The following is a 27,303-nucleotide window of genomic DNA, read 5'->3' as shown; positions in this document are numbered from 1 at the left end:
CGCTTCCCGCAGCCTCGAGCTGCCCGAGCGCCCTGCCAGCGCTGCTGGCCCAGCCGCGGCCTCGCAGGCGGCGTTGTTCCTCCCTCCTTCCTTAACTCTCTGAAGGCCCTTAGAGTCAAAAACTGCTGGTTTTGATGTTTATCTGGCGTTAGGAGTTAATGAATTGAGCAACAAGATTCCTGACAGTGCAGCCAGCCGTTTGATTCCTCTTTCTACTCAGTTTCACTTTCTTATAATTCAGGCTGTGGTTACAAATCCAGCTGCGGGGTTTTTTTTTCTTCCTGTGGTGGATTGATAATGTTCAGTTTTTTTAATGTACGTACTCTTCTTCCAGAGTCAAAGTAACGAGATACAAAGTTCACCTATTCTGAAAACAAGCAGAAGTTGAAAAGAAGTGTCTGAGAGCCTGAAAAACTGCTTTGTTAAATGATAAATGAGGCATTTACGCTGTTGAAAGAAAGCTGAACCATCCCTCAGATTCCAAGTGTGTGGCTGTTTTTCTTTCCACGATGCAGACCTTTGGGAAAAAAGTATCTGATAGTGGTTCAAACTGCTGAAGGACCTTTATTCTTTTTACTCTGCATTAAATTCTTCAGAACCTTCTGAACTGTAGGTGGTCCTGACTTCCTGGAGTCAGATAAGTAGGGAGCAGCTCTGGTCAAAAGCGTGAGTTTCTTAAAGCAGTCTGTGTAGTTTTCATGGGGAGAAGAAAAGGGTGCATTTTCAGAAACTTCTTTACAAAGAATCTGTTGATCCAGTGATCTGATCTTTTCATACTTATAAAAAACATATTAATATATTTAAGTTTTCAACGTGCTAAAATGATAAATTGCTTTTTTTTAAATACAGTGGAACATACTAACATTTTTATTGTATTCCCAAGAAATTAGTGAGCTTCTGTCTTGAATTCTATAAAAAAAAACCTTCCCAAAATGATTCATTCCTGAATTCTGAGTGAGGATACTGGCACTCAGGCCTTGGACATGCTTGTGAGGTGATAAACCAGTGTTTGTACTTGTGCATTGTGCACTTGATGTTACATACATCTTGGAACTAAATGGTGGGGGAAAAAACCCCAGAGAAATTTCTAAATGTGTCCTTAAAATGTGAATATCCACATTCCTGAAGATAAAAACTGAAAATCAGTTAAAGAGGGGAGAAAGAAGAGTCGGTCTTTGGGGCTCCAGACTGAAGTTCCATACAACTGTTATATTATAGCCACCTGGTTTATTCAGGACTGATTTGGTGAGAAATTGGGAAATGCTGTGTGCTGCCTTTTGCTGGGACTTGCACATGTCTGCTGAGAAATTTGGTGAATACAAAGGTACTTTGTAATGTAATACTCGACAGGCTTCTGGGTGCCTCAGCAGATCTGGGGGAGAAGCTTTTGCAAGCAGAGTTGCAACGAAATTATTTCCATTCAGTTTGTTAATTTATGATTTGTTGTAGCCTCAGTGCTGGTTCCTTTCTTCATCAGCTCTCTGAGTCAACAAGTCTTGAAAACAAAAGCAAATACTTCATGATATTTCTGAACTAATTTAGTTTGTGAGTGCTTAAGTACCATATTGTGCAGTCAAAATTTCAACAAAAGGGGTTTTATTTTGAGCAGTGAACCAGTGAAACAGTTCCTTGATTTTTCTCTGCCTCTAGAATACTTCTTGCAGCCTTGTGCAGGAATTCAGCTGGGAAAGAACAGGATTTTATCCCAGCCCTGGACATGCCAGGAGACAGGCAGAAATTGAGTTTTCCAGATCAGAACACAGAACTGTTCTGTGTGGGGTTTTTGGTTTGTTTTTTTGGGCTTTTTTTTTTTTAAAGGTAAAATTTGGTGTGGGTTTGGATCATTTTCTCTATGACCTGTTTATAAAATATTGTGATATGTTCTGTGGTTGGAGTCAAAATTTTGGTGCCTGAGGGGCTGTTGGTCCCCACACCTGGTGGGAATGGAGGAGGACTGTACCCTCGTTGTGCGTGGACACACAGTTGTGTTACCAGAGCTTCCAGCTGAGATCCCACAGTGTTCCACGGAGACTGGTTTTGGCAGAGCCCCTCTGTTAATGGCTCCATGGAGCTTTTTGTAGCTGCAGGAATCTGTGTGTATATATCTTACTGGAGAGTGGGGGCTCTGAAGGTGTCAGAGTGGGCTTGAAAGCAGTAGAAGGAAATGGCTGGAAGCCATAGAGGTGATCATGTGTTTGTGACGTGGTTACCACAGTGACAGCAGTTACCTGTTGTTTCTGGGTGTTACTTCTTTCCCTTTCCAAAAATACATGGGTTTTGCCTTCTTTCTCTGCTGTTCCTTGGATTTTTTTTTCCCCCCACTTCTGTTCCTGTAAAGGAATAAATGCACTTTTTAAGTGCACTTCTTACAAAAGAGGGCTGGTTGAATATATTAAATTATATAATGAGCAGAAATAGGAAACCAGTCTCTTTTAGTGCTCCTTTCTGCATTCAGATGTTGAAAACTGTAAGTTCTTTTAAGATTCTTGATTGCTAAGCCAGTCATTTTAATTCCCCATTGGTAAATATGCCTGTTAAGATGTCACACTTCTCTGTTCTGAAGCAATCCTCTGTTACAGTCACTTCAGCTCTCAGATTATTTTGTGCTCCTCTGATCAAGGAAGTCCCTGGGATGAAGCTAAACATAATCCTAAGAACTGAAACTCCTCCAGTTGTTGTGCCTGAAACAGACTGGCTAATCTGTGCCCAGAAAAAGTGTACATCCAGTGTGCCAGGTGCTCCTGAAGTTTCTGAGGCCGTGACCTTTGAGATGGCTTGAATGAGTGCTTTTCTTGCATGTGAAACAGCAACATTAAATAACAACTCTGAATACTGTGACCTGAAATGAGCGAGAACCTGCATTTTCTCTAAGGTTGCTGGACAATTCCTCCTTTGCCTTTGGAAAGACAGTGGCCTTTTCTGTATTGTCCAAAAGTTAATCCCTTAGATGTGAAATCCATTGTACTTGGTCATTCAGCAACTAGATAACATCTGCTTCTAATTTCCTTGCAAGTTCTTGTTTTTACTACCATTAATTCTCAGAGCAGCGTGGGGGGCTGCCTATCAAAATTCCAGATTTCTTCCTCAATAACCCTTTTTGCCATGATGTGCTGGAGCCAGTTTTGCCAAGAAGCATAGGAATTCTTCCATGGCAGAAGGGATTGCCACACCGAGTATGATGTGTAAGAGAGGAGAAGGAAGACCTATAGCTCTTTATCCAAAGGGCAGGCTTCCAAAAACTTGTATGAGACTTTTTTCCCAAGGGTGTATGGTCTGCAAAAGCATTGTGTTCTTAAAAAATGAGGGTGTCCTTTTCAGCTTGTAGATAATTTCATGTTTTTACCATAACTGAATTTATTTGTTTTAATTCAATGTATTTTGAAGTGAAAGTGAAACTGACTAGAAAGGGAAAACAGTTATTTTTCATTTTTAAGACTTTTTTCTGTACATAGTGGAAGAGGAATGGGTAAAAGATGAGTTGTTCTAAGAGCAAGATTAACATTAAAATTACAACAACTGTGCATAGGTTAAAACCCCCTGAGAGTGGCAGAAGGAATAGGGAGCTGAGGACTTATTTTCAGTCTATTGGTGTTCTGTAAAAGGTGACAAGCTGAGGTTATTGTGTTCAGCATGATCAATATATTCCAAGAATTCACTGAATTAAACTGTTCTCAGGTCAAAACAATATTGGAGCAAGAGTTTTGTAAGCTTTATTGAAAAGATACGTTAAGTTTTACACTAAAAGAAAAACCTTCTATAGTGTTTGAAAATCAGCCTTGTTTTGGGCTCTGATAACTGTACTCTGTAGGATTCAAATTCCTTATTTTTGTTGTCTGCCTTTATAGAAAACTCTTTTGCAACTTGTAGATAAAAATTGTTTTCATTGTCTGCATTTGTCTGGAAATCTAATAGCATTTTGACTTTCAACTTATTTCAAGATTGCTTTATATTATATATTTTCAAATCTTAATATGGCCAAATTTCTGTCCACAGATCTTAAAAAAAGGTGTATCTGAAAGCCTGTCTGTTCCCAGTGTAGCTGAAATTACATGGAGAACAGTTAGCATAACACTTTCAACTAACTCGTGTCTGGCTCTCGAGGCAGCTCTGTTCAGTCCTACCCGTCTTGTTGCTGTGACTCAGTTGATGGCACCCTCTCTCAGAAGTTGGCCCTGCTCCGTGGGAACCTGTCTCTATCAGATACTGCTGTGGAACCTCTCCGGAGCAATCAGCACAGGAAGTGCTGCCTTAGGATCTTGTTAAACCTGACCATGTGGAAGTTAAACATCCTCTGGTGTGATGGTAGAGTTCTTCCCCCACCTCGTTCCATTGTCTTCATCGGGTCTTAAAGGATGGGGTTGGTTAGGAGCGGAGTGCAGCAGCCATTGCAAGATGAGTGGTGTGATAAAAGTGGTTTTTTGAGGATATTCAAACTTGTTTATTTAAATACTCAAATACCTGATTGAGTGTGGGGCATTTCCTGACTTAGCACCAACTGCCAGCTTGTGCTGTGTCTTCATCATACACTTGTCTTACTGTCCCACTTCGTGCTTTTCCATAAGATTGTCTCTCTCTGTGTCTTTGTCTTGCCTTTTCTCCCATCTTTCTTATTTTTATTTTTCCTTTGCCCCTTCCCTGGGTATTTGCAGTTGCAGGAGCCTGGTGTGGTTCTGTAAAGGCTCTGGTGTGGGGTCTCAGCATGGCACCATCGGTCCCTGTAGCCCTGGTCCTGCCAGGCCTTGGTGCCATGGGGTTTGTTCCCTGCTAATCTCTCCAGAGCAGCACACAATGAACTGCCAGCTGACAGCTGTGACAAGAGGATTAGGGACCATTTGTTCAAAGAGAAAGGGTGTTCCTGAAAAGTGGAGAACTTTCCTGATCTAGTGGAAACTTGAATAGTGTGGGTCCTTGCACTAAGAGCAGAACACAGTGAGCCTGTCCTGACCGCAGGGGTGTCTTTTGAATCGCTGCAGGGTCAGGCTCAGAAAGCCCTCTGGAATACTTGATTTCATGAAGAACCCAGTAAGTTCAGCTTCAAACCATTCTGAAAGTGTGTGAATGAACTAGGAGGAAATTTAGGTGTAAAAATGGAGTGAGTAAGGATTAACTTGTAAAATTGTCATAAAAGTGCTTTGAAGAATACTGAATGAGTGTAAGATAAAAGCATGATACCCAGGTGAATATTAGAGTTCCTCTCTGTTTGAACTCAAAAGAGTCTTGATTTTTACAATACGGTTTTTCAATGCTTTCTGTTCAGGTGTCCTCCAGTGTGGCCCCTTTCTCTGGGACATCTCCCTTAGAATTTGCCTGGTATGCTTCCCCTGTGTTCTTGTGTTACTGTTTTCCTCTGAAGCTTTCTACAGTGTTTTTCTGTCTTCTGCCTCAGAACTTTCAAACTTAATTTTTATCCCCATGTTTCTCAATCTCTTATTCTTAACAAATGTCACACAGTTAAGCTTCCTTTAAATGACTCCAGCGTATGTGAATCTTAAAAACATAGCTGAAATGATGCACTGATAACAGATGCATCAGTGCACTGATATGATGCACTGATATGATGCACTGATAACAGTTCAGATGCACTGATAACAAAGTACGTAGCAAACTGTATAAAGGAGTTACTTTGCAAAGGTAGAGTTGCGTGAGTTATGTGTGTTTTGTGTATTTTTCAGGGAATCCATTAATTTTTTACATAAATGCTAATTTTGTAACATGCTGCTACTGAGAAAGAAAACCCAAGTGCTATTCAGCTTGGTGCACTGTTGGGACAGGCTGTGGATTGAGCAGGCAGTGGGGATAGAGACCTATTCCTAACCTTGACTTTTTCCTTCTGTTTCCAGTACAAGAGCCATTGCCTTCTGCAGAACTGGTCTCTTCAAGGAAAAGTCCTTGCTTTCATTTTGTCCTTTCCATTCCTCCCCAAATGTACCTGTTCTCTTGGGAGCTGACTTCGTTTGCAGCTGTGCAGTCTGTGCCTGTTTCTTTTCCAAGTGATTTTGTGTTTGATGTGCTCCTCAGTGGCAGTGCTGGAGAAGCAGAACTGCTCTGCCGACGTCGGAGAGGGCTTTGAGGCGTTGGGGACCCAAGAACAGATGATTCCTGCTAGAATATTTTCCCATGTGTTGCATTGCTTTAAACTTTGTGTATCTGTCCCAAGGCTGGAGGAGGATGGGGTGAAGTATTACAGTTTATTTCTGCTCTGCACTAAAAGAACATTTTATGAAATATATTCATTGCAGCATGCTGTGGATATTGATACACTGTTTAGTTTAAACTTCATGTAAATGCAGTTGAACCAAATATTTGACTGCTAGGTTAGTATTTTAATGGGATGCCAAAGAGTCATGTCTCTCTTGTGAGCAGTGTTTTAGGATCTTTAACTCCCACAAGTGGTCATGGTATCAGTGCCAGCCCCAGCCAGGCAGTGCTGGTATGAGACAGGGCTGCTGGGATGTTGTGCCATCTCCTGACTCACTGGTTTCTCTTCCTGCAGGAGCAGGTTTTTCCTTGGGTCTCCCATCCCAGCACTAAGCCTGACCTTGTTTAGTTTGAGGTCTGAGAGTACAGGCTGGTGTCACAGCTGCCATGTAACAGAGTAAAGAATCCCTTCCGAAATGCTGCTAGCAGTGTAACTGCAATTGGAACAAGAGGTCTTGTTTACTTCCTGCAAAATGTAAAACTTGTTTTTCTTGTTCACATCTGTCTTCACATCAGTAATTGGAATTTTACTGCATAAAGATTGAATATTATGTTTGGTCTTATTTACAGATCTTATAGCAGAAACTTTTTGCCCAAACTTCAGTTACTTTTAACTTCCTTTCGTCCTGTTCTGTGGTGGTACAGGTTTCATTTTCAAATATGTGTTATATGCCAAAGTCATCTTGGATTCTGTGGGCCTAAGTTTTTTGTGTTCTTCTCACAGACACAGCACAGTAATGTAGGGTATGAACAAAGCCATTAACCAGAGATCAAGGCTTACATGTCAGTAAACTTTATAGATGCTCTCAGACATCGCAAACTTCTGAAATTCACTTTTCTTCAGTGTGAAAGTAGCTTTTTGTGGAAGAAGAGTAGTATGTATAGGAAACACTACTGTATTTTTATCTGCAATAATATATGTAGGTTCTGGGTACCTCTTGAATCTGTTATGTGATAAAAGCCTTGTAAGATTGAGATCTTTAATGTTTTTTAGATCAACATGATGCATAAGTTTAAAACTGCATCTGTTTAAAGGGATTTATGACTAAAACTGCTTGTTTTTCTACAGAATTGTCTGGTGTTTCTCAGCTTGAAGAAGATCTGCAGTCATTATTGATCCTCTTTCTTGGCGTTACCGTTTTTGAAGTGAAGTTTGCCTAGCTTTCTAGTGTGAGCTCTCTTTGCAGCCATCTTAAAAAAAAACCTAAAAAAAAAAAAGAATATTTTTTGATCCATAAAGTAGACAAGCTCTAGTTCTACAATGTCCAAGTCATTCCAGCAGTCATCTCTGAGTAGGGATTCACAAGGTCATGGGCGTGACCTCTCTGCAGGAATAGGCCTTCTTGCTGCTGCTACCCAGTCTTTAAATATGCCAGCATCTCTTGGAAGGATGAACCAGGGTACTGCACGCCTTGCTAGCTTAATGAATCTTGGAATGAGTTCTTCATTGAACCAACAAGGATCTCATAGTGCACTGTCTTCTGGTAGTACCTCTTCCCATAATTTGCAGTCTATATTTAACATTGGAAGTAGAGGTCCGCTCCCTTTGTCTTCTCAGCACCGTGGAGATGCAGACCAGGCCACAAACATTTTGGCCAGCTTTGGTCTGTCTGCTAGAGACTTAGATGAACTGAGTCGCTATCCCGAGGACAAGATCACTCCTGAAAACTTGCCTCAGATCCTTCTACAACTTAAAAGGAGGAGAGCTGAAGAAGGTTATGGTAGAGATGGCAGATCATCCACACGGGAACCACCATACAGAGTACCTAGGGATGATTGGGAAGAAAAAAGGCATTTTAGAAGAGATAGCTTTGATGATCGTGGTCCTAGTCTCAACCCAGTGGTTGACTATGACCATGGAAGTCGTTCTCAAGAATCTGGTTATTATGACAGAATGGATTATGAAGATGACAGATTGAGAGATGGAGAAAGGTGTAGGGATGAATCTTTTTATGGTGAGACTTCGCATAACTATCATAAATTTGACAGTGAGTATGACAGAATGGGTCGTGGTCCTGGTCCTGAGAGATCTCTCTTTGAGAAAAAGAGAGGTGCTCCTCCAAATAGCAATATTGAAGACTTCCATGGATTCTTACCGAAGGGTTATCCCCATCTGTGCTCTATATGTGATATGCCAGTTCATTCTAATAAGGTGAGTTATGCACCAGATACTTCTATTTTCCTTTACGTTGTAGTATCTGTTCTGTTTTTACCTATTTCTTTAATTATTTCTATGGCCTGGTTGCTTTTGAAATGATCTGAAAGTTGGTTTGAGAGTGAAAAAGTCACTTGGTTTATTTGCAAGGTAATTATTGACAAACATTGTAAACCAGGGCTTTACATTAATGTATTTTATTTGCCCAGACTGCTTAACTTCAAGTCAAACAGCTATCATCTACTGGGATATCTTGTTTATATTTTACATCTACATGTTCTCTTAACCACAAACATCTGGCATTCAAGCAGTTTTGGGGTGGGTTTTGGTATTTTTTTGTTGGTTTGGGGTTTTTTTGCAGTGTATCTACTGTGCCCTTCCGGAACCTAGTTTCAGCTCTCCTCCACATCTGTCTTGATTGCTGATTTATATGTAGTTAAGATGCATTCTTGCACAGTTCTGCTTTTTCCCTGTCCAGAGGGAAAGAGTTAATGTAGAGCCCTGGAACTTATTTGCAAAAGTTAAAAACCACGTTTTAGATTAGCTCATTCTTGCCTTTTTAATTTCACTTTAACACTCTATCTCATACTATGGCTGAAATTTGTCGTCATTTTTCTCCTTTTTTCACAACTTTCTTAGAACACTTCAGACTCACTTTTTATTGTCACATGTTGCATCTATCCCTGTAGGCTCTCCGAGCAATCAGTCTGCTGTTGCAGTATCCTGCTCTGTGTTCCTAGTAGTGTTCTTTACTTGGCTCACAAGTAGAGTGGATCTTCGGGTGTGTTCGGTGATGCTGAGACTTCCCTCTTAGTTATCCATGACTAGTGCAGCTCTGCAAAGGAAGCAGGTTACTCAAAATGGCCTGTTGATTCGGATGGTATTTTCAGAGCCTTCTCACTTTCAGCTTTTCCAATGTACTCATCTTGCTGATTTCCAGTATACTAGGCAATTTAATTGGCTAATTGGCTAATACAGTGCCCCTCTTGTCACAATTAGTGGCTAATTAGCTTGAAGGCCTTCAACTGAAAGCGTAATACATGCTATTACTGTAAAATTGATACAATGTGGAATTGCTGTTACTAACCATTTCTTTACAGTTACCTCTCAAAAAGTGCTGTTCTGTACATCTGATCTTTTTGAAACACAAGAATGATTCTGTCCCTGCAAGGAAAGGATCAAACCACTTTTAGAGCACACGCAGTATGGCTCCACCTGATCTGACAGTTTATGAACTTGTGTTGCTTTAATTACTTTTTATATAAAATACTCACAGTAATCCAGGTTTCTTGTCTCCTGTATTTGACATTTTTGTTCACAAAAGTTTTAAGTGTTAACAGTTTAGCTGCCATGCTCAGTTCTGTAAAAGGACTTCAGTTGGTTAGATTGAGAACATTAACTTCTGAGGCCCTTGAAGATGACAACCAGTAATCCTGTAAGTAGGGGTCTTTTTAGCTCTTTATTTTAAAGGCTCTTAGTGTGCTTTGGAGTGCAGATCTAATGAAAGGATATCCACATGGAAATACCTTTCCAGGTATGAGAAATACCAAATTCTTTTAACAGCATATAACCTAAGTGGCTGACCTCTTCTGTAACATGTAAAACTTTTTTTTTTTTTTTTTAGGAATATGCTTTGACTTTAAAACTGCTAGTACACTATAAAATATTTGTGATTAGATCGTCTGGTTCTTATGACCCAAGTTGGGGCTCTGTTTCTAATTTCAGAAACCATGTCACCACAAGAATTTTTCTCTTTCTCTCCTTCTTTCCTCTGCTTTGCATACCCAACCATTACAGAATTCCTTATTTGTGTCTCCCACAAAATCAAATCAAGTAAAACATAACTTTTAAAGTAATGTGATTTGAGCCGAAATTTATGGAAAGCAGAAAGGGAATGCTTTTCATAGCTGGGACTATGTAAATTTATTACTGTAGTAAAAAAATCTCATTCCCACCTCCAAATAAAAACATCAGAGATTTTTTTAAGTGTTTGATCAAGCCGTGTGTGTATTTTAAATGGAAGCAAGGTGTTTAAATGGAAGCCTTAGTGTAACTTAAATTGGCAGATTAGTCTTCTTGGGTTTTTTTTATTTTAGTGATGTTCTTAATTGCTTCTTTAATTTTATGTATGTATATTTTAGGACCGAGTTTATTTTCTGTCTGTGGAGTAAATTGTGCCCCAGTTACTTCAGGCGTTTGGTCAATCCTGATCCCTTTATCAGGGAATGAGGTGTTAGACGTGGAGGGATTGTTTTCCTGCCAGAGACAAAGGTTGATGCAACCCGAGCAGATGAATTTGGAGGTTGAACACTTGAACCTGGTACATCTCAGAGGGAGAGCCTGGCTGTGGCCCTGAGAGAGGGCTGGCTAAAATTAGGTGCTTGAGTGTGGCCTAATTTTCTGAGGAACAGCATGTCCTCTTGCGTGCAATTGACTGAGCCAAAGGGGAATCTGGGTTTTCAGAAACTCAGTTCAGGTTTTCTTTTGCTTAACTTGGGGCCTTTGTGTTAATGAATTTCTGTAAATACAAATAACCTGGTGCCCCAAAACCTTGGGGAAGGGAGACTTCCACATGGATGCAGGCAGCAAAGGGAATTCAGATTAAGAATTGTGTAATAAAAAGTTAATGTAGATGAGCTACCGTTGTTCCCTGGGGGAGAAAAAAAATCTGAAGTTATAAGTCACATCCCCCTTTTTTGCCAACTTAAAAGCATTTGAATGAGAATTAAATCTCCCAGTCTTTGCCTATAGTTTGCAGGTAACTTCTGCACCAGTTTAGAATAATTTTAAATTGTGTTGAGACAGATTCAAAGCATGTTATGTCTGGCAGAACCAGCCACCGAGGCTTTACTGACTGTGCACCCAAATCTAGAGGGGTTTGGGGTTTAAAGGACTGTTTTCTAGAGTGTACTGCTAACACTTGTTAGAAAGTGTTGAACTAAAGAAACTTCATATTGAATGGTTCATAGATTTTTTTTTTTTTTGGTGGGTATTTTTCATCCTAATTGGCAGCCTATTTATAGTCGCAGAGCCTACATCTTGTGCAGTTAACAAGAAAAAGTGGTGCTCTCATTTTACATCTTGATAAAGGGGATGATTTAATCTTGCTCCTTGTCAGAAGCATCATGGAGTAATATTGTAGTACTTTATGAGAGACCTTAAATCCAGGTTTTTCTCCATTGTGGGAAGTGCAGGGTAGGCATTTAACATATGAGAATGCTACAGTGAGCCTTGGGAATGTCTCATTGTACCCAGAAGGATGGCTGCAGTGTGGCAGAGACCAAAAATGTGGAGAGATATAAGGAATTAGGAAAAAATCCTTGGTGGGTGCTGAGCAGAAACAGACATTTAAGAAGAGCCACATAAAGCAGTTGCCACTGCACTTTGTGTTCATAGTTGAAAACATGGCTGATAAGAAAAAACCTTCAGCCCCAAGGTTCTTGAGTTACTGTCCCCCCTGTTTATCTCTGTGGGTCCCTTTCCTCCCTGAGGAGCAGCAGCGTGAAGGTCAGGCTGTGGCTCCCAGATGTGCAGCAGGGAAACTCCAGACGTTCTGTCACTTCACAAATGGGAATAAAGCACAGGCTTGTGCTCTTACTTGCAAGAATGTAAAGATGCAGAGATCAGGCACTAAAATAAATAACTCCCTTTGTAGTTAAAACAGTCTGCAGAGAAAAAGTAGAAATCCCTCATTCCTTTCTAGTGCTAAAACCAGAACCAGGACAAGTTTCATATGGCTGATTTGGTTTAATTTCATTATTTCTCCTTTGTACCATCTTGATTTAGATCTACTTTTTTCCTTGGTAATTCCCCTCGAGTGGTCATATATTTTATATTTCACCTGTGTACTTGTAGTTTGTCCTAGCTATGCACTTTCTTTTAGTCTTTCCTTTCTGAATTCCGTGCAATTTCTTGGCCTCTTTACGGTTCTAAAAATTGGAGTGTTTACTTCATATTAATCTCGAGAAGTCTGAGGAATGAAGCAGAGAGTGGAGGAAATTCTGAAATGCCTGAAGACAAGCAAACACTCAGCCTTCAGTTCCAAAGGCTGCCGTGGCACTCTGTGCCTGGGCTGTAGTTTTCCAGGGAGCTTTGCACTCTGAGGCAGGAGCGAGCCCTGTTCCCCTCAGATGCCTTTTCACTCATGTTAGGAGGGAAGAGGTAGGTCCAGTGTCAGTGTCTCTTCAAAGCACCACAAACAGATGCCATTATCTATGGATCTGCAAAACTCCAGCTTAGAAGAGAAGATACTGCCTGTAGGCCATGACTCTGCAGAAAGGACTTGATGTGTGGCTGCTAATTGTGACTTGTTTACTTTGCTGCAGGAGTGGAACCATCACATCAATGGAGCGACTCACAGCCGCCGCTGTCAGCTGCTGCTCGAAATGTATGAACTGGAAGTACAGTAACTGGGGAGGAGGGCTCAGCCTGGGCACAGCACCGGCCCTGCCACAGCTCATGGAGCGCTGGGACGGCACTCAGGCACAGGCTGGGATTGTTGGGGGTCCTGTGCAGGGCCAGGAGTTGGACTGGATGATCCTTGTGGGTCCCTTCCAGCTCAGGGTGTTCCCTGAGTTTAAGTAACGGTTATGTTGCACAAAGCAGGTTTAGAAAACATACCGTGCCTTGTAGGGAATAAAAACAACTTGGAGCATCTTCAGGACAAAAAGGAATCCTAGTTCATAGCTTTGGAATCCTGATGCGTATGTAACAGCTGGATCTCAGCAGCTGAGAATCTGTTGTAACTGCAGTTACTGATACCAGCTTGGACATTTTTGTTGTAAAACCAGCAGTTCTGCAAACAGTAGGGAGTTTGTCCTGAAGAGCAGCATTTCTATCAGTGCTCTTCATGGCTCTGGCAGTGGCCTGGAGTGTTGCCTGTGCTGCAGCTGTGTTACACCTACAGGTATCACTGCTTGGGTGAGAAGTGTTACACAGGTAGAGGACATTGCATTTTTCTTATATTTTCTTTTAATTTTGTTTCTTTTAAGATACCCAGAATGGAATCCTGACAGTGATTCAGGACATGGAATGTAAGTAGTAATTAACTTTGAAGTATTTATAATTGTTTATTTGAAGCAGAGGACATTCCTAACATTTTATGTGAAACAGCACACCACCTTTGGTTCAGATGGATTCCTCCCTCTGTTTTCTAGCTGAAGGGCAGAGTAAAAGTAGCCTAAGTTGTCTGCATAGAAGCTCTGCAGAAATTAGGGTGTTTCGTGAATGAAAGCTTCACAGTTTTTTGGTTTAAAATGACATTGTGTTTTCCCCTCTTTCTAGGGGTGATCCTTTTATGTTGCAGCAGTCTACAAACCCTGCACCGGGAATTTTGGGACCACCACCACCTCCATTCCACCTTGGAGGACCTCCTGTTGGGCCCAGAGGTAACATCAACAGGCACCTACCTTTACCAGGCTTAACTTCTTTCCACGTTTATTTTTGGGTTTTTCTACTCTTGTTTTAATTTGTTACCAGTGTTTTAAAACAACAAAGCAAAATGCTTTTCTGAGCAGTAGAACTGAAATACTTTGGCCAGGGAGGGACTAAAGACTGGTACTGACTTCCACACTTCTCATTTCTGCCAGCTGCCAACTCCGTACAGCTGGTGATTTTTAACTGAGATTAATCTAGATGTGTTTAGCACTTGGATTTTTTTCCTGTCTAGGAGGTTTTTGTATCTGTCTTCCAAGTAGCTACATGTTGGTGGAAACTTGGTGGGTGAAACTTGTAAGAATTCAGTGTCCTAAGTGGTTTTCCCCCTTATTTCAAGTGAATTTGAGAAGTAAATTGGAATAGCAAGTTACAAGAGCTCTGAAATAAATTAAAAGCCTTTTTAGACTGCAATGAAATGATTAGTTTTTAGAACTTGATCTCATTCTGGTTTGGTATTACAAGTGACATATCTTTTAAGAACTGATGAGACATGTTAATCCCAGTCTTACAGGTTGAACTAAGCTTGTTCATTCTTTAAATTTGTTAAAGGAGCTGGAAATGGAAATATGCAAGGACCCAGACACATGCAGAAGGGCAGAGTGGTTAGTATTAAAATTCTTCTTTTTTTAATGCACATTCTTGTTGTGTAATTTTTCTGTGCTTTCTTAAGGTGTGGGGTTTGTTTGTTTTGTTAATGAATTGATTGTCTTTAGAAGGGAGATTTTAGAATTTGTGTGGAAGTACTGAAGCTTTGGCATGAGACTGGGGGTTTGTGGTATTGAGTACTCTAAAAAATACTTATTCCAAAACCGTACAGAACTTCTTCAGACATTTCTCTTTATGATGAAGCTCTGGGACATGAACTTAGGGAAAGGCAACTTTGGCATGGCAGGCATCTTCCTCTGGAAATCCCTAGAAATTCTGTGCCTTTCTTGTATGCATCTTGTTGTGGTCACTAGTGAAGATAGATATAATTTTTTTTTTTAAATATAAAAAGTTAAACCATTAGAGCAGAGCATTTCCAGCTTTCTAGGCTTGCTGGTACAGGGGTTTTTCATGCTGTGTACATGTGCTTTGTCTTCAACAGGAAACAAGCAGAGTTGTGCACATCATGGATTTCCAGAGGGGAAAGAACTTGAGGTATCAGCTGCTTCAGCTCGTTGAACCCTTTGGGATAATTACAAATCACCTGATTCTAAACAAAATCAATGAGGTAAGGTTGGCTCCCAGGGCACTGCTGGTGGGGTTGCCTGGTGTCTCTGGTGGGCTTTGTTCTTGTAAAAGGACTTGCTCAGCTACTAAGTTGAGATGGGACTTTTGTCATCAGGGTCGTGTGGGAAAGGAGGAGTGTGTTTCCAGAAATGCTGCACTACTGCATTTTCACTTAAATATTGAAAAATCTCCTCCTTGTTGGTTGTTCATTGCTTTCTCAACAACACCACATTCTGCTCTTATTCTAAAACTGTCTAAAAACTTACTTGGTCTTAGTTTGTATTACACAGTGTGTCGTATTTTGAAGTGTGGAAAAAGGCAATACCATAGAAGTGAAAAAGCAGGAAGCAGTTGAATGTTCTGAATCCAAATCTAGGTGGAATGTAAACAAACAAAATAATTCTGTTTGTGCACCTCAATAAAGTATCTGAAATTCATACCAAGTTCTGCAAGTCAGTTCATGTTGCAATCAAAAAGCAGTTTTCATTTCTGATGCAGTTCTTTTTAAAAGACAGAATGGAAGAGCTTGAAATTTTGAAACAAAATTAGCTTCCCGAAGGAGCAGCACATAATTTGGTTTTGTATGATTTCAGGCATTTATTGAAATGTCAACCACTGAAGATGCCCAGGCTGCAGTTGAGTATTACTCAACAACACCTGCCCTGGTGTTTGGTAAACCAGTCAGAGTCCACTTGTCACAGAAATACAAGAGAATAAAGGTAAAACACTTCTGCTATTTTTAGCACTTATTTTAATCTGGGGCAGTCAGGGCTATGAGGCTGCTGCGTTTAAGTTACTCTTAATTTCTGTACTTTTCAGTTGCATCAAATTAATCAAGGGATAGTCATCCATGTATATTTTATATATAGTTCTTGAAAAAATGTCATTCCCTTTTTATCTTAGAAACCCGAGGGTAAACCTGACCAAAAGACCGAGCCACCAAAACCAGAACTTGGTCGTGTGATCCACCTGAGCAACTTGCCCCACTCAGGATACTCTGACAACGCCGTGCTCAAACTGGCTGAGCCCTACGGGAAGATTAAGAACTACATCCTCATGAGAATGAAAAGCCAGGTAACTGCAGGGGAACTCTCCTGGGGGAGGCTTTGAAGGGAGTTTAACTGAATGAAGACATTACACACCTTCAGCTGAGACATGTGTAGACTTTTTGCTGAGGCAGAGGTTTGGAAATGACCCAGGATCTGTCTAGGTGGGGGGTTGTTATGGAGCTTCCTGTGAAGTGTCCCTGGAATATGTGCTGCTTTAAAAACAGGAACAGACCTCAGCTGGAAAAAGGTATTTTAGCATGGAGGCTTAATTATTTGATTATGCAGATTTCTTGGAGTCTTAGGGTGAAAAACCACTACCTACGAAACATTAACAAATATATTCCACTGTTGTGTTTCTTTTGTTTAACCTTTATTTTTCATTGTTTAAAACTAAAGAAAAGCAGTCCTGCTGTGGCGCTCTAGCTTAGAAAAGAAACGTTTGAAGACAGGCTATTGCATGCGTATAGTAAAATGCTTTGGATGTGCACGGCCATGATTTCTATAAATAGACAGGAGTTTAAACTATTTAGCTCTAATTTTTTTTAAGCTTTACTGTCCCAGTTCATTGCTCCCTTGAGTTAATAGGAAGTTCCACTGCTTTTTCAAAGAGATGGGTGCCTGAATCCCCTAATACTACACTTGAAAAGTGAAAAATTACTAGACTATTGCATGACCCCTAGGAAGTCCTCCCTGACCTTATTTCACTGGAAAAACAAAATCCCTTGCTGTACAAGTTGGCTGCTGAAACAGCTTTCAGATTTTTGGCAAGGATACTCTAACCCAGATGTGTTTGTTTAAAGCTCGTTCAGCAACCTTAGCGTGCCATAGGCTTGTTCCCAGGAGGATCTCCTCACAAAGCTGGAGGAGCAGCAGTTGCTGCCTTTCTGTTTCAGGCTTCTCTCAAAAACAAAAATAAAACACTGGGGTAGTTTCACATCTCCCCTGAAATTCCCAGGTACATAAGCACTAAATAAAGAGTTTCATTGCCCTGATACGTTTTTATTGAAATCATATTTTAGGTAACGGTGACTTTTTTGACAGATTATTTAAATGCCTGTTTAATTTCAGAACTGTCTCTGGGACAGATGTTACTGAATTAAAAAGCTGAGGTTTGCAGAGCACTTGGGTAAATGTTAAAGTGTTTGGAGAGGATGGATGTAATTAAACCTCATCATTTTGTTTCAGTATTTGGAAGTGCTGTGTTTTAAGTTAAATAGCTTTGCCTGAAAAAGTGTTGTGTGTTTCGGAGTCCCTTTTAATGTGTGTTGTAATCTTTTCAGGCCTTTATCGAGATGGAGACCAGAGAAGATGCTTTGGCCATGGTTGAGCACTGTGCCAACAAAGCGCTTTGGTTCCAAGGCAGATGTGTGAAAGTGGATTTATCTGAAAAGTACAAGAAGCTGGTGTTAAGGGTAGGGAGTGTTTTTACTTTTTTAATTGTAGTTGAAGATGTTTCGATGGTGGTTGTAGTCATCGTGGTACTTGTATCTTGTCTACTTCAGTGTATCAGACAATGGTTTAAAAAAAGCAGCTAAAGCAGTGCTCATGGCTTAAACAAGAGGGGGAGATATTGGAACCCTGGGCTTAGAGAATTTAGGTTTCTGGGATATAATTATATATGTGTGTAACAATATGGAGGATTTTGGGTATGGATTTGTTCTTCATCTTTTCTCCTTCACAAATCTGGCTGTTCTGGTATTGGGTCAAAAACCGCGCACTGCGGGTCATGAATAGATAGTTATTGGATTATAAACAAAAACATATTACTTAGCATTTTATAATTGGGTGATTTGGACTTTAAAAAGTTAGAACTCACAGCCATTTTCCACCTTGTTAACTTGGAGGCACACTCATTTAAAGGAGGGAAGGGTTTACTGAAGGAGGGTTTTTACATAACACCAGGGTAATATTCATGCAATTATAAGTCTTTCTTGATCACACTGGGACAGTAGGTAGAAAACTGAGATGAGCTCAGTTGGTTGGAGCATGGTGCTGATAATGCCAGGGTTGTGGGTTCAACCCCTGTGTGGGCCGTTCACTGAAGAGCTGGGCTTGATGATCCTTATGGGTGCCTTCCAACTCAGAATATTCTGTGATAATATTAAAGTTCTGTGATAATAAAAGCAAGAGAAATCTGAACTGTCAGGCTGTCTCCTAGAAAAATCAGCTTTGTTGTGGAGCATGAAGAAATCTTAGTGTTGCACTAAGTGGTAATGCAGCATATTGAGCACTTAGTGGCAGATGGAATAGATTTCCTTGTTACTGCCTACAAGTGACATTTCCTGTCCAGTAATTCATAAACAGGTGAAGTGGTGGGAGTCTGCCAAAGGTTTTCCACTAATGATAGAGAGAAAAGTACAGATTAGGACTGATCTGTGCCAGTGCCTGCACTACAAACCAGGAATTGTACGTGAATTTTCTGGAGCAGGATATCCCATTTGTTTTGTATCAAATAACTGGTAATTACTGTGAATAAAGGCAAGGGATTTCTAGGTTGGTCAGGTCCTGTCTGAGAAAAAATAAAGAGTTTACTGATCAGCTGGTGGGTGGCATGGGTAGAGTCCCTGGGGTTAATGTAACTGCAAGCACTTGGCTGGATTGGATTCTGGTCTGAATTAATGCTGCAACAGTTGTGCAAGTCATTCTCTGCTGTGACTCACAGATTTTTTAAATTTTATTTTAGATTCCAAACAAAGGAGTTGAACTGCTGAAAAAGGATAAAACCAGGTAATCTCCTATTGTTAAAGCATAATGATGTTTAAAAGAAATACGAAAATACCTTATTCAGAGTATAAGAACAGTACAAAAGAGTCAGGCAAGCTTTGAGATCGGATGGTTGGTTGTTGTGCCCAGGGATGAACTGTTCATGATATACTACCCACCCTCTTCCTCTAACGATGGAGATTTCACAGCCTCTTCAGGCTCCTCAGGAAATCCTTTGCAGTCCCTAATTAGCCTTGCCTTCCTGCAATTTAAACCCACGAGCAGTTGTCCTGTCTTGTAAGGATAATTTCTCCTTGGAGCAGCCTTTTGTATGTCTGAAGAATGGTGTCCTTCAGGGTTTCCCTCAGCCTTCCATTTTCTGAGCTGAAACACAATAGTTTCCAGGCTTGTCTAAAGAAATATGATCTTTTTCTTTAGTAATTTCTGGACTCTCTCCAGGTTTACAAGCAACAATGTTCTTTGTTCTTTACAGAAAGAGAACATATTCCCCAGACAGCAAAGATTCTCCCAGTGATAAGAAGTCCAAAACAGAAGCTGCTCAGAAACCTGAAAGTGGCAATGCAGAAGAAAAAGCGAAAGAGGAGAAACAAGAGGATGCTGCTGAGCCTTCAGGTGCCAAAAGTGGGGAACAGGCAGAGCAAGATGAGCCCAGTTTACTTCTGGAGTCTGAAGATGAGCTGCTGGTGGATGAAGAGGAGGCAGCAGCACTGTTAGAAAGTGGCAGCTCAGCAGGAGAGGATGCAGATGTTGCCAATTTAGCTGATGTGGCTACTGAGGAAAAAAAGGACACACCTGATGATGCAACTGTAAAAACTGAGGGGAATGTTGCGGCCACTCCAGCAGCCAAGAAAAAGCTTAAAAAGGTAATTCATACTGTGAGGTACTGAGTGGGGGAAGCCCATATACATTCTGTTGCAGACCCCCCTCTTTGGGTCTTTAAACCACCTTTCTGGAGAGGAACAGGTGTTAAACCTTCCTGTGAAGGAAATGGAAGGTCTCACTGGATGTAACTTGCACATGGATTCAGTTATCAATCCCTGGTTCTGTTTTGACAGAAGCCTTTGACTTGTGGGCTTCTACCCTTGTTGCTTGCTGGGGATTTGCTTGCTTTTCTCTTCACCCCTTTTTTGACTGATACTTAGCTAGGAACTGTGTTCTCCCCAGCAGTTTCTCAGAGAACTGGCTGTAGTTACCCTTGAGCCCAGAAATGATGTTCAAAAAGTAATGTACTGGGGACTTGAGGCTAATCTGGGCTTGGACAGAATTGTATGTACAGCTACACCTTACACTGAGAGACAGGCAGGGCCATCTGCAGTTAGCCAGGGCCCCTTTCCCACTGGAGAAAGAAAACAATTGGTTTCAAGGTGTTTCCAGTCACAGGCTACTTGCTGTGAATTCCCTTTTTTTCACCACATGATCTCACACTCTTGTGGGTTTTATGTCCTACCTGCTTTGTTAATCATGCTCACTTCCATGGAGTAGTGTGCAAAGTTTTAGTAATTTGTTGACTTGGAATGTCGTTTTGCAAGAAAGTCAGGCATGTTCCTAATTAATGAATGAGATGTGCATGGATCTCAGTTTTGGGGGATCCTTGTCAGGAGCCTGGTTAATGGTGCTGAGATGGATACTGGCGAGGCAAATGGCATTTCCTGGTTTTCTTAGTGCTCCTTATTAGCATGTGGGCATTGGCTGTGATAAACTGCCTCAGACCCAAACTTCATTCCTTGAAGACCTGCGTTCACAAAGCTAGTGCTGTTTCAGTCCTTGCAATTGCTGTTAAGTATGTGGAATAGTGGTACCTCTGTATCGGCAGGAACACTTCCAAAAATACAGGATTTAGACAGTCCCTCTTCTAATGAAACCTGGATTTTAAGAGGCCTTCACAGTTTGGGTGGTTGGTGGGGTTTGGGTTGGTTTTTGTTTGGTTTTGTTTGTGTTTTGGTGGTTCTTTATATGTGGATGCTCTAAGCTTTCTACTGGCTGAAAAGAGCTTTTAATTATTTTTAATGAACTTTCATACCATTAGCAGGGACAGAATAGTTCTGGTAAGGTTTTACCTTCTAGTCAGGCATGAATTCAAGGATCTTATGGGGCTCTCAAATAGAAACAAAATTTGTGTGCTCCAAAATGACTTTCACTTAAGGTACTCATGTTAAAAGAACTTTCAGCTTAAGAAATTTAAGTGGTTTTTGTCTCTGTTCTTAAGTTGAAATCATGTTGCTATGGTGAAACAGTGGCCACTCCTGATGCAAAAAAAAATAATCATTCTGAAATGGAATCCTTGATTCTGGGGCAGTGGGTACAAAAAGATCTGGATAAACCTCTGCATCCTTGAGTAACAGTTTGAGTGAGCGAGGCAGGTCTTGGAGGAAGAGTTTGGAGAAGGTATTTCTGTTCTGAAGCTTAGGAGAGTTTGAGGGGAGCACTGCAGCCTGAGCTGACACGAGGCCCCGTTCTCCCCGCAGCGCTACGTGGGCGGCTTCCCGCGGAGCATGGAGGGCTTCGTCACCCTGGACGAGGTGGGCGACGAGGAGGACTTGGACCACCAGAAGCTCCGCAAGTCGGGCCTGGCAGTGAAGGCTGCGGGCAAGAACGAGGACAGCCTGGCAGAGATCAAGGTGGACAAGATAGAGGAGCCGGAGCAGGAGAACGAAACGTTAGAAAACGGAACTAAAAGCGAAGAGAATGCCAAGGCTGAGAGCGTTGAAGGTTCTGATGCTGCGACAGCACAGGATACTGAGAAGAATTCCCAGGAAAACACAGACCCCCAGGGCGAGCAGGAAACAAAGAGTGTCCAAGAGAAACCTCTTGTCCCAGATGAGTTTAGGATTGGGCCATACCAGCCAAACATTCCTGTTGGTAAGGCTGTTTCCATTTCTTCTCCCAAAATGTCTCTGCGCATTGTAGTAGCATTTCTCATTTCATCTGACTTTTATTTTTGGCAATACATTGCCCCATAGCCTTTCATTTTAGGGCTTCCCCCTCCTCCCCCTTCTTCACTCCTGCCCTAAACCGAGTATTTTCTTTCTCTTTTCCTTATTTTCATACCGTTTTTCATAACACTTTCCTTAGGCAGAAATTGAAAGAGGTATCTTCTAGCAACACAAATTCAATTGCTAGCACAAAGCACAACAGTGGTAATAGTTCAGAGTCATGTTAAATACTCCAAAACTGATCACAGAACATTGTGAGTTCTTTTGAAGGAACCAATAAAATGGGCCCTTAATCTGGTAGGTTGCTTTTTAAATTAAAAAAAAAAAAAAAAAGCCTGCGCTACTAGGCCCCTGCTTGACTAAACTAAAACAGAGACTTTTAAAGATAAAGCAGCTTTTAATGTAAAGTGAATTATGGTTTTAAGATTTAGCTGAAATGACATATGACATTAAAAGAAATGATGTAGAGTAGATCTCTTAGTTTATTTTGTGGTGTTTACTCCTCTAGGTGTGAATTATGTGGTACCCAAAACAGGGTTTTATTGCAAATTGTGTTCCCTGTTCTACACAAATGAAGATGTTGCAAAAAAGACCCATTGCAGCAGCCTTCCTCATTATCAAAAGTTGAAGGTAAGGCAAAAACTTGTTCATTTTAAATGGCTTGATTCTTTCTGGGGAATAGAGCTCAACGAGACTGGACTGAGAATAAAATTACCCTTCAGGCAGTGGAAATTGGCTTACTCTATAACTTTTAACTCTAGGTAGACCTCTCCAAAACTTCATCTTGTGAAAATAATATGCAGAATACACAGTTTGAAGAGGGGCTCCAGCATTTTTTTTTACCTTGTAAATTTGGATTAAAGAGGGAATTCCAATTGGAATAAGGCCAGGCTTAGAAGTAGCGATGCAGAGTAAAAACAGATGGCCCAGATCCCTTCCAGTTGTCCCTTAGAGAGTGTTTTTAACCAGTCAGCAAAGCTTAAGATGAAGTTTTTATATGTTTAAAAAGACAAAAACCTTTGCAACTTCTGATTTTGTGAGCATTTTTTACAGTTTCTATCTGGATGAGGTATCACATGATTGCATGGCATGAGTGACAATGCTGCTGCTGTAACCTCATACTGTGAGCTGCAAACATCACCTCCAGGAAAGGGCAATCCCAAAGGAATTCTGATGGTCCTGCAGTGTCACATTAATGCATTTCGTGGCAGTTGGTTGATCCCTGAGCTGAAAGCAAAACCCAGGGGCTTGACAGAGGAGGAGAATGTGGCACCTCAGACTCCAAACACTTGCCTTCTTGCAGTAACAGGGAACCCTAAATAAACAGAGGGCCCAGGAAGGCACATAGAACAAAAATTGTCACCAGACAAACAACACTGTGAAGGAGTAGATCAGAAAATCAGTTCCCATGCAGGATCTCGTAGGAAGAAAACCCACCTCATCCATCACCATAGTGTTTTTTTTCTTTTTTTTTTCCATTGAGGTACCTGCTTATGGGGCATTAAAGCCTTGATGTAAAAAGGGAAGGGGGGAAATAATGCCAGTTTGTGAACTGTATTACTGTAATGAAACATGATTTGCTTTGCTTTTTCCATGGTAGAAATGATTAGTGAGCTGCTCGTGGGTGACTGTGGGACAATGGTGGGGTTTGGAATTGGGGAGGGAAGGGGGGAATGCAGCTTCTGTTTCACAGTGGCTCTTCTGGAGCTGGGAGTTTCCTTTTCTTGGAGTGCGGGAAGAATTAAATAGGTGAATTGATGTTGCTACCAAATGTCATCAAAATGATAACAAATTAATCAAGCTTCCAAATTAACCCTTCTCCAGGGAGGGGAGATGTTGTGTCCCTGCCTCTGTAGAGGGCCCATTCCACCCAGGTAAGTGGGACAAGGGGAAGGAATTCCCTTGGCTTGGAAGGAGAGCTCCACTCCACTTCAGGGTAGGGAGAAGTGCCAGCCTTGTTAGTTATGACCTTTGCAATTGCAATTAATGTTCACAGATTTTAAACTTCGAAATTGGATTTATGGTTCTGTTCTTTACGGTGTGCCTGTGAGAAACTCTTTAAATATATCCCAAATATAACTGCTTTCTTTCAACAGAAAATTCTGGATAAAATGGCAGAAGACTACAGGCAAAAGAAAGAAGCTTAAAAAGAAGGAAGGATGTAAGAAAAACGTGGCTTTGTTTTTAATGTTAATCTTTTTTAAAAGCAGTACAAGTAGTAGATGGAATTACTGTATTCTTTTTTGTTCTAGTGAGATACAGTAGGCATTATAGGTCTGTTCATGTGTTAAATGTTGTAGCAAAAAGCATATGCAGTTAAGTTAATGACAACAATTTGTTCTTAATGTGAGAATGGCAACAACTTTTTGTTTGACACTTCAAGCTATTACAGAGAAAAAAACCTTGCGCCCTTGTGGAAGGCTCATCCATGAGAAGAAAACTGCATTTAAATGAAACTTACTACTTTCAAGCTTCAGAAATTGTCTCTCAATTCCATTCTGAATAAAAAATGAAAAGTAACACTGTATTTTTATTTTATCTAGAACATTCCGTATTTTGGTCTGAGCCTAGCAGCTATTTGATTTTTAGTGTAAGGCTGTCATTGCATTTCACTTTGGAAAAGTCTTTAAATGTAAGTTGCATTTTTAAATGTTGAATTGGAGTTTCTTTTAATGTCACTGCTGTTATCTATAGCAAATAGGAAAATTAGTGATTAGTCAGCTTTACAACTTTGTGATTTTTTTTCCTAAGCTCTTGCTAGACTTTCCTATTCAGCTATTCCGTGTATTTTTAGTGAGAAGTAAATGCCCATTCTCTGACCAGTATTATTTCCTCGAGCTCTTCCTGCTTTTACTTGAATCTCGTCGCTGTCGTACATCTCTGGTATATCAAAAGCAGCATTGGAGTCCTGAAAGGGACAAAGGTATCTTTATATTCTTCACATGGAAGTTTCATACTTGCATTTTAACACCATTTTTTTGTTAAAACCTGGTTTTGTCAAGACTCTTTAGAACTGTGCTCTTAATGTACCTGCACATGTGAGATGTGAACAGGAATTTGCATGTGTAACCTGTGTTTATCTGTAGTTTTTGTTATTTACTGCTTATTTGTGACTTCAGGTTACTAAAGTGATTCCCAATAAACAAAGCTAGGCCACAGTGATTTGTTATAGATGTTTGGCATGTTAACCAGTGTGTCTGCTGAACTCTTTATCCTGTGTCATGTCACCACACCAAAACTCGAGCTCTCTTTTTAAAATGTGCATGTTTTTAACACCTGTGCTTCAGCAGCTTCCCGCTTAACTTTTCTTTCTCTTCCTAAACCTTCTTGCGTTTCCAAACAAATTAAAATATCACTTGTTAAAACTCTGGTAGGTATATTCTGCTGACACTTTTATTTCTGGAGTTCTGGGGTGTTCTCATCAAAGCTGAAGTTGAAGCCACATCGCATTCATGCGGATAAAAGAGACTGGGCCCAATTCTTCCAGGCTGAGCCTCCACCAGTGAGGATTTGGGGCTTGGAAGGGGTTTGGGATGCAGGAGGCTGAGTGTTGATGAAGTTATAATGTCGTTAAGCAGACACACCCAGCAGGTACAGGACAGTCTGTTGTGTGCAAGTCAGGCCTTGAGAACTTGTTTTTCCAGCTGTGACTTGGTGTTGCACCCTCCCCCAAGGGGCTGCAGTCCCTCACAGAGCTTGAGCCACCTCCTGTGAGGGCAGCAGGTTCTCTGGGGCCCCTGGAGAGGGGAGAGGTGCTGAGGAGCAGCTCCCGTGCAGGGTTTGTTTAAATAGCACATCTTAATGAAGTCTTACCAGGCAGTGACTCATCCTTGTACAGAGAGCAGCTCCTGCTCTGTGCACTGACGACACTCATTAGAATGCAAAATGTTGTTTGGGTTTGTAGGAAATGGATTAAATGTCAGGCTGTGATAGAATCTAAAGCTTTTCGAGGCCCCTGAAAGAAATCACAGGCAGCAGCAGCCCTGCACTTGGAACAGAACTAAGTCCCAGGGATGGGCTTGGAGCCCCAGTTAGGGTGGCATTTGTCACTCGCCTGTCACTGAGAGGCTGCGGAGTCCCTCAGCCAGGCCTTGGCTGCAGAGCAGCTGCCCCTTCACTCTGAGAGATTTGTTTCAAAGGTCTTCATCGTCCCCAAGCATTTTAAGTTTCCTTACAATGTGCATTAAGATTAATGTCTTGAAATACTACATTTAATTTTTAAATAGCCTTTTGTTAGCTAATACCTGTGCTGATCCTGTACCTTGTGTGAGTGCTGACCTGTGTACATGTAAACGTGTACATCATGTTTAGTGTCTAAACATAAAGTATTCCTAGGTGTAAGTGTAAGGATGCTTTTACATGTCAGAAACTAAATCAAACCCACTGCTTTTGCCAAGGGTCTTTTGTTTCCATGCAAAGGTCAGGGAGAATACAGCCCCTGGGGTAATTTCTGAGGAAGAGGTGCCAGAAAGTCCTGATCTTGAGGACAGATGCGAGATGCACACATTGGTGCCATGGGCTGCTTATTTGGGAATAACTGTGTGCACTGTGTAGGGGTGAGGGAAATCCCAGAGCACAAGGCTGAGTGTGAAATGTTGGGCTCTGCACTTGGGGTACCAATTTCACCTGGGAGGAGTAACCTGGAGGCTGTTGTCCCATTGCTGTGGGAAGTGAGTAGAAAGAGAAGCCGTTGTTAGAGATGAGAAAATCCTGCTGCATTTGTACAGTTCGAAATTGTTGTGGAAATAAGATTAGTCTGTACATAATGTTTTTTTAAGGGTGATGCTTGCAGGGGTATTTTGCAGTGTGCTGGACTGTGGGGAAACTTGCATCTTGGGAACCCATTGGTAACGGTGACTAATAAAATCAGTATAAACACATGACCCAAGGGACAGTCGCCCCCCAGAAAATTCTGTGGGAGTAATTATCCCTTACTAAATTTTAGGATGCAGAGAAACGTTAATGCAGTTGTTATACTCGCATCTCCCTTCGTTGCTTCCCAGACCTCCTCTGTGAGCACTTCGAGGGCAGAGGCTCCTTCCCAGCTCAGAGCTGGGGCTGTGCTCACTGCTGGGGTGGAGCCTGAATCCCCTGCTCCGATCTGGGAACTCCTCACCAGCGGCCGAGCCCGGCCTCAGCCGGGGCACCGAGCCCTGTCGAGCCACGCACTCGGCCCTTCGCGGGTTCAGGCGCCGGTGTGCCACGCCTGCTCCCGGCTGGCCCAAGGAGGGCTTGTGGCTCCAGATTCTGCTCCTGGCATGGAGCAAAGGGCTTTAACTCCGTCGGTGTCCGGTTTCTGTGCCTCTGTGAGGTTGTGAGTGGGAGCGGGGCTGGGCACAATGAGGGCACAGCGGAGCTCGGCTGTGGGCAGGAGAGGCGTTTCCACCTTCCCCTGAGGAAAGGGGAGGTGGAGCAAAAGGGAATAAAAATGGCCCTTTGAACCCATTTAGTAAATGGGGCTGAAGCCTCGGCACGTACCCAGAAAAGAATATCTATTATGTCCCATTTCCTGATAGCCTTAAAAACGCACGAACCTCGTGCAGAAACACCAGTTTGTGGACAGGAATGTTGTTCGCCCAGTGTTTCGTTATCCTCT

General features: G+C 41.5%; 1 protein-coding gene across 2 annotated transcripts; it reads left to right on the top strand.

The window, feature by feature from the left end:
- Window positions 1–7,161: 7,161 nt before the first annotated feature.
- MATR3 (matrin 3) lies at window positions 7,162–25,076 on the top strand. 2 transcript variants are annotated; one of them, XM_008636740.2, is made up of 14 exons: window positions 7,162–8,350; window positions 12,679–12,740; window positions 13,345–13,386; window positions 13,637–13,740; window positions 14,339–14,391; window positions 14,877–15,002; window positions 15,595–15,720; window positions 15,905–16,075; window positions 17,331–17,462; window positions 18,734–18,777; window positions 19,247–19,637; window positions 21,240–21,633; window positions 22,216–22,337; window positions 23,804–25,076. In XM_008636740.2, exons 1-14 carry the CDS (start codon window positions 7,460–7,462, stop codon window positions 23,852–23,854), a joined length of 2,709 nt encoding a protein of 902 aa, XP_008634962.1. In that variant the 5' UTR covers window positions 7,162–7,459; the 3' UTR covers window positions 23,855–25,076. The 2 variants fall into 2 exon arrangements, with proteins under 2 accessions (XP_008634962.1, XP_017593644.1); XM_017738155.1 differs by lacking the exon at window positions 22,216–22,337.
- The last annotated feature ends 2,227 nt before the right edge of the window (window positions 25,077–27,303 follow it).

The sequence above is a fragment of the Corvus brachyrhynchos genome, unplaced genomic scaffold (assembly GCF_000691975.1).
Source record: "Corvus brachyrhynchos isolate BGI_N302 unplaced genomic scaffold, ASM69197v1 scaffold616, whole genome shotgun sequence".
NCBI lineage: Eukaryota > Metazoa > Chordata > Aves > Passeriformes > Corvidae > Corvus > Corvus brachyrhynchos.
This window is presented reverse-complemented; position numbering and strand designations above follow the sequence as displayed.